This window comes from Hippopotamus amphibius, chromosome 1, assembly GCF_030028045.1.
Source record: "Hippopotamus amphibius kiboko isolate mHipAmp2 chromosome 1, mHipAmp2.hap2, whole genome shotgun sequence".
Classification (NCBI taxonomy): domain Eukaryota; kingdom Metazoa; phylum Chordata; class Mammalia; order Artiodactyla; family Hippopotamidae; genus Hippopotamus; species Hippopotamus amphibius.
In genome coordinates, this window is record NC_080186.1 from 145,499,777 (window position 1) to 145,515,495 (window position 15,719).

Below are 15,719 nucleotides of genomic sequence, written 5' to 3' on the forward strand. Positions count from 1 at the left end.
TCCTTGCATCTTCTAGCTCCCGCTGGCTCCTGGCAGTCCTTGGGTTGTGGCAACATCACTCCAATCTACGCTTCTGTCTTCACATGGCTTCTACCCTTTGTGTCTCTCTGTGGATTTAGGCTTCCCCTAAATCCAGGATGAGAACATTTCCAGATCCTTAACTAATTAAATTCACAAAGTCCCTACTTCCAACTGAGGTCACATTCTGAGGTTCTGGGTGGACCTGTATTTGATCGGGGCAGGGTGGGGAAAGCTCAGACCAACTCAGTACAAGTGTCCTGACAGTTTAGTAAGCCTCACATGGGTTCAGGACTGGGCAGGGGTAGTACTCTTGCTTTCTATCTGACATCCTGATCTAGCCCAGGCCATCAGTTTTACAGATGATGGAACTGAGGCCCAGAGACTAAAAGCATCTTGACCAGTGTCATACAACTAGGTAATGTTGCAGGAGACAAGAAAAAAGAAGACGATACAGAGGTAGGTAAGGAGGTGGCATGGCAGTGGGGTGGGGTGGGAGGGAATGAGGATGTAATTACTGTTTTACTTGTGGGAAAACAGAGACTGGCATCTTCGCATTTGAAACCACTGTCCAAAGAAGGTCTAGATGGGGAAAAAAATGATAACTAGCTTATCAGAGAGACAATTTAGGAGCCTTTGAAGAATCAGTACCATTCTGAGGATCAGTGTGCAGGGGGTTGTTTGTCTTTTTTTTGGCAAAAGGCATGAGAGCTCCTCTCCCTGGGCAAAAGCCTTTCCAGGCTGGTCCCTGAAACATCGTGCGTACAGATGCCTGCTGGTTGCCATGGAGAATGATGCTGATCTGAAGAAATGAATAATGTGAGCGTTGGGGGCGACAGTGGGATTACTCAGACAGTGGTGAGAGAGACATCGAGGAGAGCCCAGAGCAAAGGAGGGGAGAAAGCACCATCCTTCAGCTTTGGTCCACTCTGCCTCTGAGGGCTGCGTTCTAACCGGATCACTGTGAGCATCAGGTAAGCGACATAAATGGCTCTTCCTGGAAACAGAAATGGCTTTTCCTTTCACACTCTGCTTGGAGGAGGGCCAGGCACTGGTAATATGAACAGCTAAAGATAGGGGGGATTTAGAAACAGAAGCAGAGGAAGAAAAATAAATAAGGGCAGACATTTAGTCCTAAAAACTGTGAATGCTGCATCTTGACAGAAAGCTCTTTAAAATGTCTGCTGTAGAAAACTGTCTGCAAAGACAGCCAGCACAGATGTGAGGCAAATAGGAGAAGAGACTCGTGACAAGAAACAGGATTCCTGATCACTTCTGATGGAAGGGTTTACGAGGGCTATTGCCTCTGTATCATAAGTAATGAATTAAGCTCTTTTCATTGTGGTTGGAAGTATATTTATAGGCATGTGGGGGGTGCTGGGGTGGGGTGGACGGGTGTGTATGAGGAGACGCATGGAGGGAGTGCAGATACTCAGCTTCCCCTGCAAAGACTCTCCCTGGAAGGATCTGAGCACACATGCCTCGTCCCTTTCACCCCCCATTTTTCTGGGAAAAAATTTCCAGCCAAACGGAAAGGAACTCTTCCGTTCCCTGAGCATTTTAGTTCACTGTCATCCTAGAGAAGAAAAACAAGGACTGAAAAATCACTCACTGCTGGACATCTTCCTGCAGCTCACCTCCTCTAGGAGCACGGGCATGAAAACGGGAGGTTGGAGGGAAGCAGGGAGGAGAGAAAACAGCTCGTAATAGGAATCTGTGTGGCTTAATATCCAATTCAGGTTAAAAGTCGGATGGGCTATTTTTCAACTGTGTCGTTGTAATCTGAAATGAAACCTTCTGTACTTCGTATGAGAGAGGAGGGGCAGAGAACAGAGCTGGGTGAGATCTGTCCGTTGACTTTGGCTGTCTCTGAATTTTAGCTTCAGGGAAATTCAGTAGAGGGGAACCATCTCTCTCAAACACACAGAATTAAAAAGAAACTAAAAAGCTTGAGGATGGTGCACCCTTATCAAAGCGAGAGGGCTGGCAACCTGAAGAGGGCTCACGTGCCATGTGGGGAAAAACAGCAACCAAGTCTCAGTACCAGCACCTCATTTTGCAATAACATCCTATTACTAAACCCGGCAGCCTTGCATTTGGACATCCAGTGGTTACGTGGCTTTAGGTCTTGTCCTTGCGAGCTGACTGCTCCTCTTAGAGGGCTCCTCTGTAAAATGGGACTCTGGCTCAGAGGCTGTGACGGATAAAGGATATGTACTGCCGGGTGTTGAGAGTCTAGCGTGACCCGTGACATAGCAACCGCTCGCTAACTGCTGGTGTTTATTACCAGCAGAATCAGACACTAGCGGTTACGCTGGTATCCAGGGCTGATATTATCACCGTCGTCCACAATCACAGCACCAGCAGAGTCAGACACTAGCGGTTACGCTGGCACTCAGGGCTGACATATCTTGACCTGTGAAACTAATTTCCTGGGTCATCTGGCTTTGAAAAAAGTAAACAAGTGGACAAAACAGGAGCAGAGGCTTTGGGGGGGATCTGCTGCCCCTGAGTGATGACGCAAATCTCCTCTCGCCACGGGCAACAGCACGCGGAGGCTAAACACAGTGGCCAGAGTGTTCTAGATGGACGAACTCACAGTACGTGGGGCAGAAACAGGAGGTCCAGAGGGAAATTTAAGGTTAAACAATTGCCCGACCTGGAGGTCACAGACCCGTGGGGACTAATGTGGGGACTCTGAGGCTATGCTGATCTCTCCTTTCATTGCCTTATTTTCCTTCTTTTTTTAAGGTTTGGGAACCATGTTGTATTTAAAGAATCTAAGCCAGGGCAGGATGAGGCTGGGGGACGTGGGTGTATCTTTTTTAGGCCTGCAGGCACCTGGCTTTGACATGAGACAGCCCTGATCCGAGCTGTGGTTCTGCCACTTCTCGGCCACGCCTAGCTGAGTACTGTCACCTCTTGGCCTCCATCTCTTTGTCTGTAAAACAGGGTCAATATTAGTCCCCATCTCGAAGGCTCAATGAATGGTGGCTATGATTACCATAAATAAACACTTCAATGAGGCGATGTCACTCCTCACTTTGATTCTGGTTTCAGAATCGAGATGAACATCGAGGTTGGGAACGTTTCTTATACGGGAGCCATCATTTCCTGGTCGTCCTCGGAGCCCTGCCTGGAGGACTATTACCATATTATGTACAGGCCCAATTGGAACAGCATCTTCTCTGGCTATCTTCGCTACAGCTTCCACCACGAGGAGAAGGTGCCTCGAACAATCAGCTCCGTGGTGCTGGAACACCTCACCCCTTCCACTCTCTACTTCCTGTGCATCAGCTGCAAGAAGATTCTCTTCCCTTACAGGCACTACTGCACCATGTTCCACACCCTGGATAAGAGTCCACTGGCTGCTGGAAGTTCCCTGGTGGACCCGCAGATCTCCCTTTGGGTGCTGATGGCCATTCTGCTGGCCTGCTTCACCGCAGTCCTAGCCTTCATCTGCCTCCAGTTCTGGTGTATCCGTTGCCACGAGCCTCGATGGTCTTACAGAGCCGGCCACATGGAGGAAGCCAATGGGCTGGTGAGGTGGCCAGAGGAGGCCCCGGGTCTGGGTCAGGGGGAGGAAGACCTGCAGGGGCTCCCTTTGGTGGAACTGCTGCGCAAGAACTCGGGAGCTGACGCGGAACCAGAAGGGGCAGCCGCAGCCGCAGACGCCGACCAGGATGCCCCCGACGTGGGTGCCTGGCAGAGGCAGGGCAGTGATCACCCTGCCGCACTGCCTCATTTTGGGGAGTGAGAGGTGGGGAGGAGGCAGCCCACACCATATAGCTTAAAGCCCTCCAGGCAGTAGGTCTCCTGTAAAAACGCATCTGTAGACTACCCACTCAGCTCCCCTCAAGTGTCAGAGCTCTTGTGGACCACCCAGTTGGATGAATGCCCTTTGACAAAGCTTCTCAAACATATCCCCCCTGGTGTGCCAAGGGAGGAACAGCGCATCTCTTAGGAGGGTCCATCTAGTGGGGCTCAGTTAGGAATTCACAGCATTATTTTAATATTGGAACAACCATGAATATATTATGGTTTAGAAAGTGAAATTTGCATCACTTAAATAAAACACAATACTTCAAGGAAGTTCTTGAGTTGAAGATGGATGCCTTAGTTATGCTTTCAGTCGGCTGAGGCAAATGTCCACTCCCCTTTGCTGTTGCGGGGCGGGGGGGATTATTTTGGAAAGATATGAGAAGCCTTGCTCTAGAGTGTTTTCCAACTTTCAGCCAATCGCACACCACCCTGTATCCCATCTTCACTTTTTTTAAACTATAGACTATCTTTACTATTATTAACAATACATTTTCCTTAAATCGACTCTTTTTTTAAACTTATTGTAAAAGATAGGCTTATGTTACTCCCAAAATGAAAAAACCAGCACCCTCCTGCTATAAATAGAAGGGAAGGGACATAATAAACAGAATGAAAACAAAATAATATTAAATTTGACTTAATACTATTGCCTACTTAGGACTCTGAGCTTAGAGCCTGCTCTCTCATCTATGATAAAAAGGGAGAGTAGCAGTCGTGGGAAAGGTATTAAAGACATATTGGCACCAACATAAGACTTGTTCTTTGTTATAGTCAGCAAGGCTTGAAAGGGAATAGAAAAGGGAGTCACTTTGTGAGTCACTGTTAATTCAGGTCATGACTGTGAGCTGGCCACAACGCTGGCTGTAAGAGTCCCAGGGCTGATTTCAGAGAGTTGCCTTGACCAGACTGGCTACTCTGGAGGAGACACCTGCACTCTCTCAGCATCATCCTAAGACTTTCTAAGCCCCACCTTCAGGCCCGAGTGATGGGCACTCATCTTGGTTCCTCACACTTTCCAATCTATGGCTCCCCAGTCTAGAGGAGCACCTTTTCTAACCATGTTACATTTATCCGGTCACTTCTTTTTCTAAGCCCATCTGTGCTTCCTTTGTGAAAATGGGGTCCCAGGTGGCCGTTTTTCATCCATTACACACAACAGAATCTTGGCTCTTTTGCGGTTATTGGTGAGCTACTGCACTCTTTCGCGGCGTTCTCTCACACAAACCCTCAGGGGAAGAAACAATCTCCTACATGTCATGGTGTTGATGGGACTTTGTCCCCTGTGCCCACCACGGGGGTGGGGGGTGGGGAACAGAACCGGAGTAGGGTGGAGATGTCTCTGCTTCAATCTCTGCTAAATCCCCAGCACGGAAAACCTGCCCAGCATCTGGCCTACAGTGGGGGCTTAAGGAATGTCTGTTCCACGCATGGCAAAGCACTGAATGTCCAGAACAGGCACCACCTGGGAGGCTCCGTTAGTGTCAGGACTGGCCTCGTGAACTAAGCAGCAAAGAGACAGGAGGAGACCTCTCAGCTCTAACTCCGGCCATCTGGGATTTCCTTCAAAGCTCCACCTTCCCAACTGCTTCCTGTCTGCAAATCCCTCATATTCACGGGGCACAAAATCCCAGAATCGCAGGATGATGCTGTAATGAGTCAACCGAGAACAGAAGATGGGACACCAGGACAAAGAGACCCACACACCTATCTCCCCACTCACCTCAGTGAAGTCCTCCCCAAACCCTTCCTGCCCAGAATCCAGCCCCATCAGGTCTGCGTGCACCCCTACCCTCGCTAGCTGTGAACAAATAAAGATGAATATACTCGCAGTTATTTCCGCCTGGATCTCACTGCTGTCTCTTGGTCTCCACGCTTCTTGCTTTTCTGATTTGGGATATAGTTTTCTATCTGCTTTTGCTCACTAGTCCTCTTAGAAGTAAGACACAGGCAAGACCACTCACCTTGGACCCATAGAGGTAATAAGGCTGGACGTTGGCGGGCTTATCTCTTTGTGGTTCTTGGGTGAAAGGGATGGCAGTTCGGACAAAGCTAGAAGAAAAGAGATGGGGCTAATATCACCCTTCACGGGACACGATACAGTGGGAACCCTTCCTGACCAGGTGCAACCACACGGTTTCTGAGGCGGTTGCCTATACACGTACTTCTGACAGACTCCCAATCAACGCCTGTCTCCTTTTCATCGATGGGAACACTGTAGTCCAGGTTCACAGGTGCGACTCTGGGCTTGCAGCTGCTCAGAACAGCGGTCAAGAAAGTCGAGAATGGGGTGGGCCTGAAAACAGCCTTTTCCAGGGCTTGGACCCTCCACCCACAGTTTGGTTTTCTCAAGAGTAGGGTGCTGCAACACTGCAAACTCTTTTTATAAAGGCCCAGATAGCAAATATGTTCAGCTCTGCCAGCCAGATGGTCTCTGTCACAACTACTCAACTCTGCTGTAGCATGAAAGCACCCACCAACAACCATTAACGAATGAGCATGGATGGCAGAGTGCCAATAAAACTTTTTGAATTTCACATAATTTCCACTTGTCACCAAATTATAATTCTTCTTTGGACTTTTTCCCCAGCCATTTAAAAATATCAATACCATTCTTAGCTCACGGGCTGAACAAAAACAGTTGGCAGCTGGAGGCGGCTTGTGGGCTGGAGTGTGCAGATCTCTGCACAAGAGGATTGAAAGTCCCACACCTTTAGAGAACCCAAAGTCCATCCTGCTAAGCATGTGGATTCCTCCCAGACCCTTCCACGCACCTGACACACACTCATTCAGCGCTGGCCATGAGTCAGGCCTTGATGATTCTGAGAGGGCTCATGCGGAGGAGGCAGCTGGGGGCCTCTGCCCCAGCCCACCTTGCACAGAGACTCCCTTACCGGTTGGTGGACCCATTGTAGCAATAGTTGGGGAGGAAGTCAAAGTTCAGCTCCCAGAAGACGTGCAGGGTGATGCGGCCGTAAGGGGCGGACACGTTGTGGTTGGCCTCCCGAAACATGGCGTCGAAGCTGTCCAGGGTCATGTGCTTACACAGCAGTCGGTGGGTGAGCCGGTTGATCTCCAGCAGCCACTCCAGCTCCTGCCCAGAGAGACAGCGCCCGCGGCTGCTGAGGACTTGCACACACACCTGCCACGCAGGCGGGAGCCCCTCAGGCACCTTCTAAGGGCCGGCACAGGGACCAGGACCCCTGCAATAGCACGTGACAACATTCCCTTCTTTGGAGTGAAGGAAGTGCCAGACCATGCCCATGGAGGCTGCATGCCTGCCCGCAGAAGGGGACCACAGACCACGTGCAAATCCCTTGTCTGCACCCTCCTTCAGTGAAAAGCATGACTACTTGCTTTCCAGCTTCTATGTTGGTAAGGTAAAGGCTTGTCCATCCAAGTTGCAAGTAAAGTGAAAGAAAGTTGTGAATGTCCATCCATCACCAGAGGCCCTGTCTCCACCCTGCAGAAAGCAATCAGAAGAGCTACCACCTACTAAGTATTTACAGTTAGGTTGGACCATGTGAAACTACTGTTTTTTAGGCCATACACCATTCAGTGTTAGTAATTTCTTATGGTTCAGTCTAATACATGCCAAGCAATATTCTAAGCACTTTATATGTGTTAACTCACGCAATGCTCAAAAACCCCTCTAAGGTCAGCATGATGCCTATTCTTACTTTATACACATAGAAACTAGACTTTAAGAAGTGCAGTTAACTTGGCTTCAAATCCAGGAAGTTGGGCTCCAAAGTTCACATTCTTACCTGTTACATACTATAGAAATTTAAAAAACAGCTGGGGGCAGAACGTTCCCTCCTCTGGACTCTTCCTGTGCCCCTCAGTCACACAGGGGTTGGTTACACACATTGGCAAAGGTTTGGCTGCAAGTCATGGACCAAGGATGTGCATGAGCTGTGGGCCCTGCTCATTTGGAATCCCACCTTCAGGCAGATAACGGGAGCAGAGTGGATAATATCTGGACATAGCCGGTCACTGCATTTGCTAGGAAGTGAAACGAGGATAAAAGCCTTTGGGCTGGCTTTAGTTCCTTACTGTATTGCTATCGAAGAGAATCAAAGCACAGTCCTGTGCAGAAAGAGAAAGCACCTCTCTCTGTGATGCTCTAGGATACTCCCATATTGTAGTGGTTAAGCCATCTTTTGAGATGGGTATGACTGCTCCTGTTTATTCACAGAGGAGAAACCTGAGGCACAGAAGGTGAAGTAACTCGCTCAGGGTCATAGAGGGAATACAGAACAGGGCTTAGGATGTGATCGCAGGTCTTTTGATTCCAAATCACGTGTGTTTGACCCCTGTGACACAGCTGCCTGGTATAAAGGAGCAATGACTGAGAAAGCCCTTTGAAAAGAAAAGATCGCCTTATAACATAAAAGCTAAAAGGACAGTTCCCCAGAGTGTGGCCAGGAGATGGGATGGTCAGAGGGCCAGCTGTAAGAGGTGGGACTTGGAGCCCAGTTGTCTACAGTCATAGGAGGTGGCCTCACACCAGAGATTCAATTTTATTCTCATCAGCCACAAGACCCCTCTGACTTTGGTTGGGGTCCAGAGTGTGCTGGACCCAGACCACACTTCCACTCCCGGAGCTTCCCTCCATCTCCTGAAAGAAGGCCAAAATCTGAATTTCAATTCTGGAATGGTAGCTGGAAGAATAAGTTTCCAGTCACTGTGCACTGTGAAGTAAATGAAGGGCGGAAATACAGAATCAGCTGTCTGCTTCAATCTCTTGGGGCCTAGCTAGCTGGATGGTATCTTTGTTCCTATTCACTTAGGGTGGGTAAGTAAGTAAATAAATAAGTAAACAAATACAATGAGTGTGCATGATTTTATTTCTAAGATCACTGAGTCCCTTAGCACATGGAAGTGCCCTGCTACCATGAAGACAGCTGCAGATGAGAAACTGGGGAACAATTTCCATTCTAATGTTCTGTGATTTTAAAGGTCTCACAAATGCGCATCAAGGACTGAAGGAGAGAGTTCTCAACTCTGCTGACGTGGGGGCCACTGGAAATGTAGGTCCACTTCTTTTGCCATGCCACAGGAATTTATATTATGTAATGCAAATTGTGTTTTGCATCAGCCGTGTTCTTCCAGCCTTTTAATCAGAAGAGGGCACTTGCTTGAGGGACGCAGGGCTCAGTGCATCAAGGCACAGAGGTCTAGAAGGTGCCTTCTGAGAGGATGTCAGGTCTCTACAGTAAAGCTGATTTACTGGGGGCGGGGTGGGGGGGCGCAACACAGAGAAGGAGCACTGGGGAAACAAAACACCCAAATGGGCTACTTTTGTGAAGTAGCAGTAAAAGCTTTTCCACGGGAACCAGAAAACTTGAGTGTCAGCTGCACTTGGCCATTAACCAGCTCTGCAGTCCAGGCAAGCTAGGAGAATAGGGGTTTCAAACTCAGGCACGGCGAGGCCTGGCAGGTTATCCCACGAATGAGATGTGATATAGGGCCTGTGGCAAACCCTCGCGCACAGCCTAGCCAATGGGAATGTCTAGTCATTTCTAGGCAATTGTTGCCATCTGGGAAGGCGGTCTGATGTTGCCAGAGCTTCTGCAGTTTTATTTGAATTCTTCCAAACATTAAATGTTGGCTCAAAATTTCAAATATGCTCTGCACCCTAAACAAAACACAGCCTGCAGGCTGCCAGCTCTCAACTTCAGCGTCAGATCCCCCCGAGAATCTATTTGCTCAGCTGCGTAGGAGAAGGGCGACCGTGATGAAATCTCAGGAGAGAGTGATGAAATCTCTGCAACCCTCGCAGCTGGGCATCAAGCCACCCCTTCCCCTATCTCAGGACGGAGCTTCTGAGGTGGAGGGAAGGGCTGAGGGGAGCACATTCCTTGCTCTGTTTCTCAGAAGCAGAAGAAGCTTCTCAGCCAAGGCAGTGGGGGCCTCCTGACCCCACAGGAGACAGCATCCCTGGGCTCGCCTCTTCATGGGCTTCATGGGAAGTAGCTACTCTCCTGGGGGCCATTGCTCTCACCTGATAAACACAGGCTTTCACTGCTTGTTTTAATTTTGTTCCCAGCTAAAAGAACACTCAGTGCCTTTCAAGGGCTAGGAAGAGGCCATGCAACCCACACACACCCCAAAACCAGTTTTTCCACAAGGTATGCTCACTCATTACTGGAAAACTAGAAGATACAGATAAACAAAGAAGATAAAAATAAAAATCCCACCTCTTGAAAATAATCACTGCTAACATTTGGCAAAGAAAAATATTTCTTAAAGTAGATCTCCCGTAAGAACTTGTGCTCTATCACAGTTTCTCAAAGTCAGTGACCCAGGACGTAGGTGGACAGGTGGGTCAAGTCCTCTTGGAAATGCTTCTGAGAACCTACCCTGAGAGTGCTTCATTTGCAGCTCAAAATTTCTATGTTCCTCTTTTTTTTTCATAAGTTATTTTCAAGTACAAGGAACTATGAAAGCTCTTTCCAGGCAGTATCTCACTTCATCCTTACAACAAGGCTTTGAGGTGGATTCTAATATTTCTTCCACTGTACTACAGGTTTATAGTACAAGATAAGTAACTCACTCAAGATCACCCAGTTAGTAAGTGGCAGGACCAGGACTGGGACCCCAAGGTCTTTCTGATGCTAGAGTCCTAGTTCTTAGTCCCTTTTTTAAAAACCACTTTTTCCATTAAAAAAAAACACACACTTTTTATTTTGAAATAATTTTAGACTACAGAAAAGCTATGAAAACTGCAGACTTCCTGCATATTCCTGACCCAGCTTCTCCAGTGTTAACCTCTTACATAATCATAGTATAATCACCTAAAGTAGGAAACTAACATTGGTACAATTCTATGAAGTAAATGGCAGACCTTATTCAAACTTCGCCGGTTTTTCCACGAATGTCTTTTTTTCCATTTTAGGCTTCAGTCCAGAATCCCACATTGCACTGAGTTGTCAACTCTCCTTACTCTTTTCCAATCGCTAACATTTTTCCGTATCTCTTTGTCTTTTATGTTCTGGATGCTTTTGAAAAGCATTGTTCACTTTTGAATGCCATTAGATGTGGATATATTTTCACAATTAGATTGAGATTATGCATTTTGCACTATGCATACGATCAGGGGATACATGAATATATCTTACTACTGGTGACATTAACCTTTCATCCTTGGTTAAGATGGTGTCGGCCAGGTGTCCTCACTGTAAAGTTACTATTTTTCCCTTTGGAATTAATAAATATCATGAAGGAGTTAGTTTGAGACTACACAACTATCCTGTTTCTTCTCAAAGTTTTTTTTTTAATTTGTAATTTAAAAATCTTGGTAAAATATACATAACATAAAATTTACCATTTTAACCATTTTTAAATGTACAGTTCTGTGGCATTAGGTACATTCACAAAGTTGTGCAATCATCACCACCATCTATCTCCAGAACTTCTTAATCTTTCTCAGCTGAACCTCTGGACCCATTAAACACTAACTCCCTATTCCCCAGCAACTACCGTTCTACTTTCTGTCTCTATAAATCTGATTACCCTAGATACCTCATAATAAGGGGAATCATAATATACTCTTCTCAAAGTTCTGCCCATTAATTTTAGCATCTATTACTGGATCTTGCCTGCAACCATTATTACTGTGGTGTTCTAATGGTGATTCTCTATTTCTCTCATTCCTTCTACTCAATTGTTTTCGAAGCATCAAGATCTTCCTTTCAATCACCTAAAGACTGATCTGTCAATTCTTGGAGACAATTAGCAGAGAGTAGTTCAAATTGCTAATTAATAAAAGAAGGGAGCAGGCCTGCTCCATGCCTGTGCATCGACAACAGCTATAAAATTTGCAAGTTCCAGCACATGAAATGAAAATGTGGGCACCCTTGTCAAAAAATGATTAAGAATTCCAAGATGGTGACAGCAGGGCATTAAACTGGTCAAGAGCCTCTCTGTGCACTATACTACTGTATACCCATGAAGCCAACCCTGTTGTGCAACCTTCCCTAGTTTCTTAGGCCAACTCAACTACTTTCTGGAGCTGCAGAATCCCAAAGGACAAGCAGCTGGGCCCCAGGGCTGGCTATCTCTAGAGATGTCAAGACCCACCTCCACTCCCACTCTCCAGGCAATCTGGAAGGTAAAATTACTCCCATTCTTTTTAAACTTTTTTTTCTTTTTTTAAAATTTCATGATCATTCATTGCTTCTCCTTAAAATAGCTTAGTACCAGGCTAACAACAACCCCCAATGAGGCTTCTAGTTGGAGGAGTCCCAGAGCAGAACTCCCAAGGGCCCCCATCTCTCACCACAATGGAAGTCAGGTCCTCACTCTCAAAGCGGCTGATGGCCTGATCCAGGGATTTATACATGGCGGCAGAGATGCGCTGAGTAATGAGTCTGTTCAAGTCAATTGATCTACCCAACAGCTGCATGGAATAGAGAGAGAGATGTTACTTAAGGTTCACACAGGCACATGACAACTAAATACAATGCACTGATAGGAAATTGTACCAAAAGTATAAAGAGCATGACCAGGACAAATAGGGACTCTATGTAGAAAATATATTGTTAAATTTCCTGAATATGATAATTCTATTTGGATGATAGGAGAATGCCCTTGTTCTTAGGAGATACATGCTGAGGTATCGGGGTAAAGTGTCATAATGTCTCCAACTCTCAACTGGCTAAGAAAAAAGTATGTATGTTATTGAATAAAATATATATTTTAATATAGAGATATTATTTATATATAAATATGTTTAAGTGTACTTACTATATTTATGAGAGAAAAAACATACATGAATAAAAGAAAGTGAAGCAAATGTGGTTTAAACACGAATAATCATGAATCTGGCTATAAAGTATATATGTGTGTTTATTGTGTTATTCTTTCAACTATCCTGTAGGATTAAAAGTTGAGGAAAAATACAATGCATTCAGACTGTAGGAAGAGGCTCAGGACATGCTCTGGTACCCTGCGCAATGCTGACATCCTGAATCTAGCCCTGAAATTCTTTCTGTGTGTGCCCCAGTTCAGTCACCAGGTACCAGCAGTCCCCCCAGCAAGGGCCTACCATGTACCTTTATGGGGATGAATTTAAAAGCATGAGGAAAAGGGATGGTTACAGGATGGAAAATATAGCTTAGGATAATTTCCACTGGGGTACATGTGGGCATTGCTGCAGATGCTATGTAGATAGCAATAAACATTTATTGAGTATCTGTTGCATGCCCTGAACTTTGCATGCCCAAGGATTATTCTTAACTATTCTATTTTTTTCTGCTTCCCTTTTGGGGGAGATTTTCTACCAATTGACTAAGGCTCCTTACAGCCATCTTGTACACACACAAAGCCCTCAGGACTTTGTGTGTGTCCTGTGGCTAATTCTAGCTGCACTGGTAACTGATAGCTGTAATCTTCTGAGAGGCTGAAAGAAAAACTCTCATTGACCCCTTACTGTTGGCAGAGGTGAAAACGTCTTTTCCTCTTATGATTCTCCATTTCTCTTTGATTTCTCAGAGCAATGGGACTATCCAGGATTTCCAGGATAAATCCTCTCCTCTTTATCCAGGGCATCTTCTCAGTCTCACCCCTGCTTCCCTTCACCCAAGTCTTTTCCACAAACACATGAACCACAGGATAAGCACACAGAGGTCACAGCATGAAGGCCATTTCACCACTGTGTGGCTGACAGCAGGGCTTAGGAGTAGGATACAAGATCTGCTGGAGCATCTCTTACTTTGTGTGCCTGGCTCACAGGAACATTTTTAAGCAGGGATATATTTCAAGCTCCTGGTAGCATTTCCTCTACATCTGCAGTTGAACGTTAACAGAGACTAACTCCACAAAAACAAAACCTTCAGGGGTAGATTTAGCCATTTCTAAATGTTAGTCCCGACTGAAGGAGGCAGGCTGCAGCTTATGATGGGAGGACAAAGGCTTTGGTGGCCACTGCTCAACAGAGGTGAACCGTAGGTGGGCTGAGCAGCCTAGAACTGGAACCAAAGGAAGCCCAATGCCTCTTAGCTGTAAGATTCTGAGGTGGTGTTATACCCGCGCTCAGCAGCCCATGCGGGGCAACACCCAGGCCAGACAGTACGCAGAGATTTCTGATCTCTAGGCTAATGTCACAGCTCCTCTCTCCTGCCCATTCCACCTGTCACCATACCTGGACGTGTCTCTGTTTCAACAGCGTTTCATAGCGGTTGGACGGTGGGTATGGAATGATGACTCCATAATTCTTACATTCAGCCCTAAAACGTTTATCCAACAGCACACTGCAAGGGATAAAAGTTAAATAAGGCCAGTAAATATGACAGTGAATGGTGATCCATCACCCAGCCATATGTATTTCAAACCACAGGATCTACTCATGAAGGATCTTATATATTTTAAATATTTTTTTTTCTGCTCTAGAGCAAAGTTCTTCAAGGTTTTTTTGCAGCCAAAAAAGCTCAATATGTGAAATGGAATTTTTAAGTTAAAGACAGGCAACACAGAAGTTGAGATGCTTTCTTCCTTTTATTCATTTACCATAAAAGCAACTGAATGCTTGCTTAGTATATCCCAGGAAACATTCTAGGTATCGAGGGTACAAACTTCCTGTCCTTATGGAGCTTACAGTCCAGTAAAGAGAGACTGGTAATAAATAAATGAGCAGAGGAATAAAATAACTTCAGACAACAGTAAATAGATGCACAGTATTTACTATTCAGCAGGCATGCACATACATGCGCTCAGAGAGTCGTTTCCATCTCACAACAACCCTAAGAATTAGATGTTCTGTTACTATCTTTCACACTGAGTCATGGACTGCAGAGTAATAAGTGCTCTGAAAATAATAAAACAGGATTATTTGGTGTTAGGAGGTCAGGGAAAGTCTCTCTAAAGAGGTTCTGTTGGACAGAGACCTAAATGCTAAGAATGGAAAGATCTGGGGGAAGAATCTTTCAGGCATGATTTGTTTGGTATGCTAAGAAAAAGGAGAAATGACCGGTGCAGATAAGGGGCAGGGCGTGCTGGAGAGCATGTGCAAAAATGAATTTATAAAGTTAGTCTAGGGGCCAGACCCTGTGGGACGATAGAAGCCACAGTAAGGAGGTTAGATGTTTTCTAGATGTAACTGAAACCACTGAAAGGTTTTAAGCAGAAAAGTGACATCACCTAAATCTACACTGTCCAATATAGCAGCCACCTACCAGGGGAGCCTACTGAGCACCTGAAACATGGCCGGTCCAAGCTGAGATGCTCTATCAGTATAAAATACACATTAGATGTCAAAGACTTAGGACAAAAACAATGAAAACTATCTCTTTAATAATTTTTTATTGGTTACAGATTGAAACTATAATATTTTAGTTATAATGGATTATATAAAATATAGTACTAAATTAATTTAAAAACATGGCTACTAAAACATTTAAAATTATATTTTTGGCTCACATTTGTGGCTGCATTATATTTCTGATGGACAGCAACGATCTAGATCACTCTGTCTCTCCTGTGCTTTCTCTGCTTTTTCTTTTCCCAACTGCTCGCAATCTCCCCCAACTTCCCATACTTTTGACCAACCACAGATCTTATAAGGAGGGCTATAGATTAATATGCCTATTTCAGATAAGGATATTTTGTAAACTCAATATATAGAGGACCCAAGGTTTGACAAGTCTGAGCTTGTTTACACAGACAACGGACCAGCATATTTGAAATGAGAATTATCTTAGAGAAGCCAGAAGCCCAGCTCACTGTTAGAACCACATGCAATTCAACTCAGACACTTGTGAAGTGATGCCTTTGTGAAATGCTGTGTTCTCTGTGCTTTCCCTAAAACCCTATGTATATGCTTCCTATAGTTTCCATCATTAAGAGCCATTCACTTTTTTAAATGCACATTCTGTGTTAGC

At 45.5% G+C, this 15,719-nt stretch overlaps 2 protein-coding genes across 2 annotated transcripts in view; one reads left to right on the forward strand and one right to left on the reverse strand.

Moving 5' to 3' along the window:
* The window catches only part of CYFIP2 (cytoplasmic FMR1 interacting protein 2), a 114,740-nt gene that overhangs the window by 56,218 nt on the left and 42,803 nt on the right, over positions 1 to 15,719 (reverse strand). Inside the window, exons 19-22 of the mRNA XM_057730110.1 lie at positions 13,985 to 14,093; positions 12,122 to 12,241; positions 6,732 to 6,931; positions 5,802 to 5,889 (exon numbers count right to left, since the gene is read on the reverse strand). Of these exons, the coding sequence (XP_057586093.1) occupies positions 5,802 to 5,889; positions 6,732 to 6,931; positions 12,122 to 12,241; positions 13,985 to 14,093 (517 nt within the window). The remainder of the gene's footprint in view (positions 1 to 5,801; positions 5,890 to 6,731; positions 6,932 to 12,121; positions 12,242 to 13,984; positions 14,094 to 15,719) is intronic.
* FNDC9 (fibronectin type III domain containing 9) lies at positions 829 to 3,775 on the forward strand. Its single transcript, XM_057730157.1, has 2 exons — positions 829 to 992; positions 3,079 to 3,775. The coding sequence occupies exon 2, from the start codon at positions 3,086 to 3,088 to the stop codon at positions 3,773 to 3,775; it is 690 nt and encodes a 229-aa protein (XP_057586140.1). The 5' UTR covers positions 829 to 992; positions 3,079 to 3,085.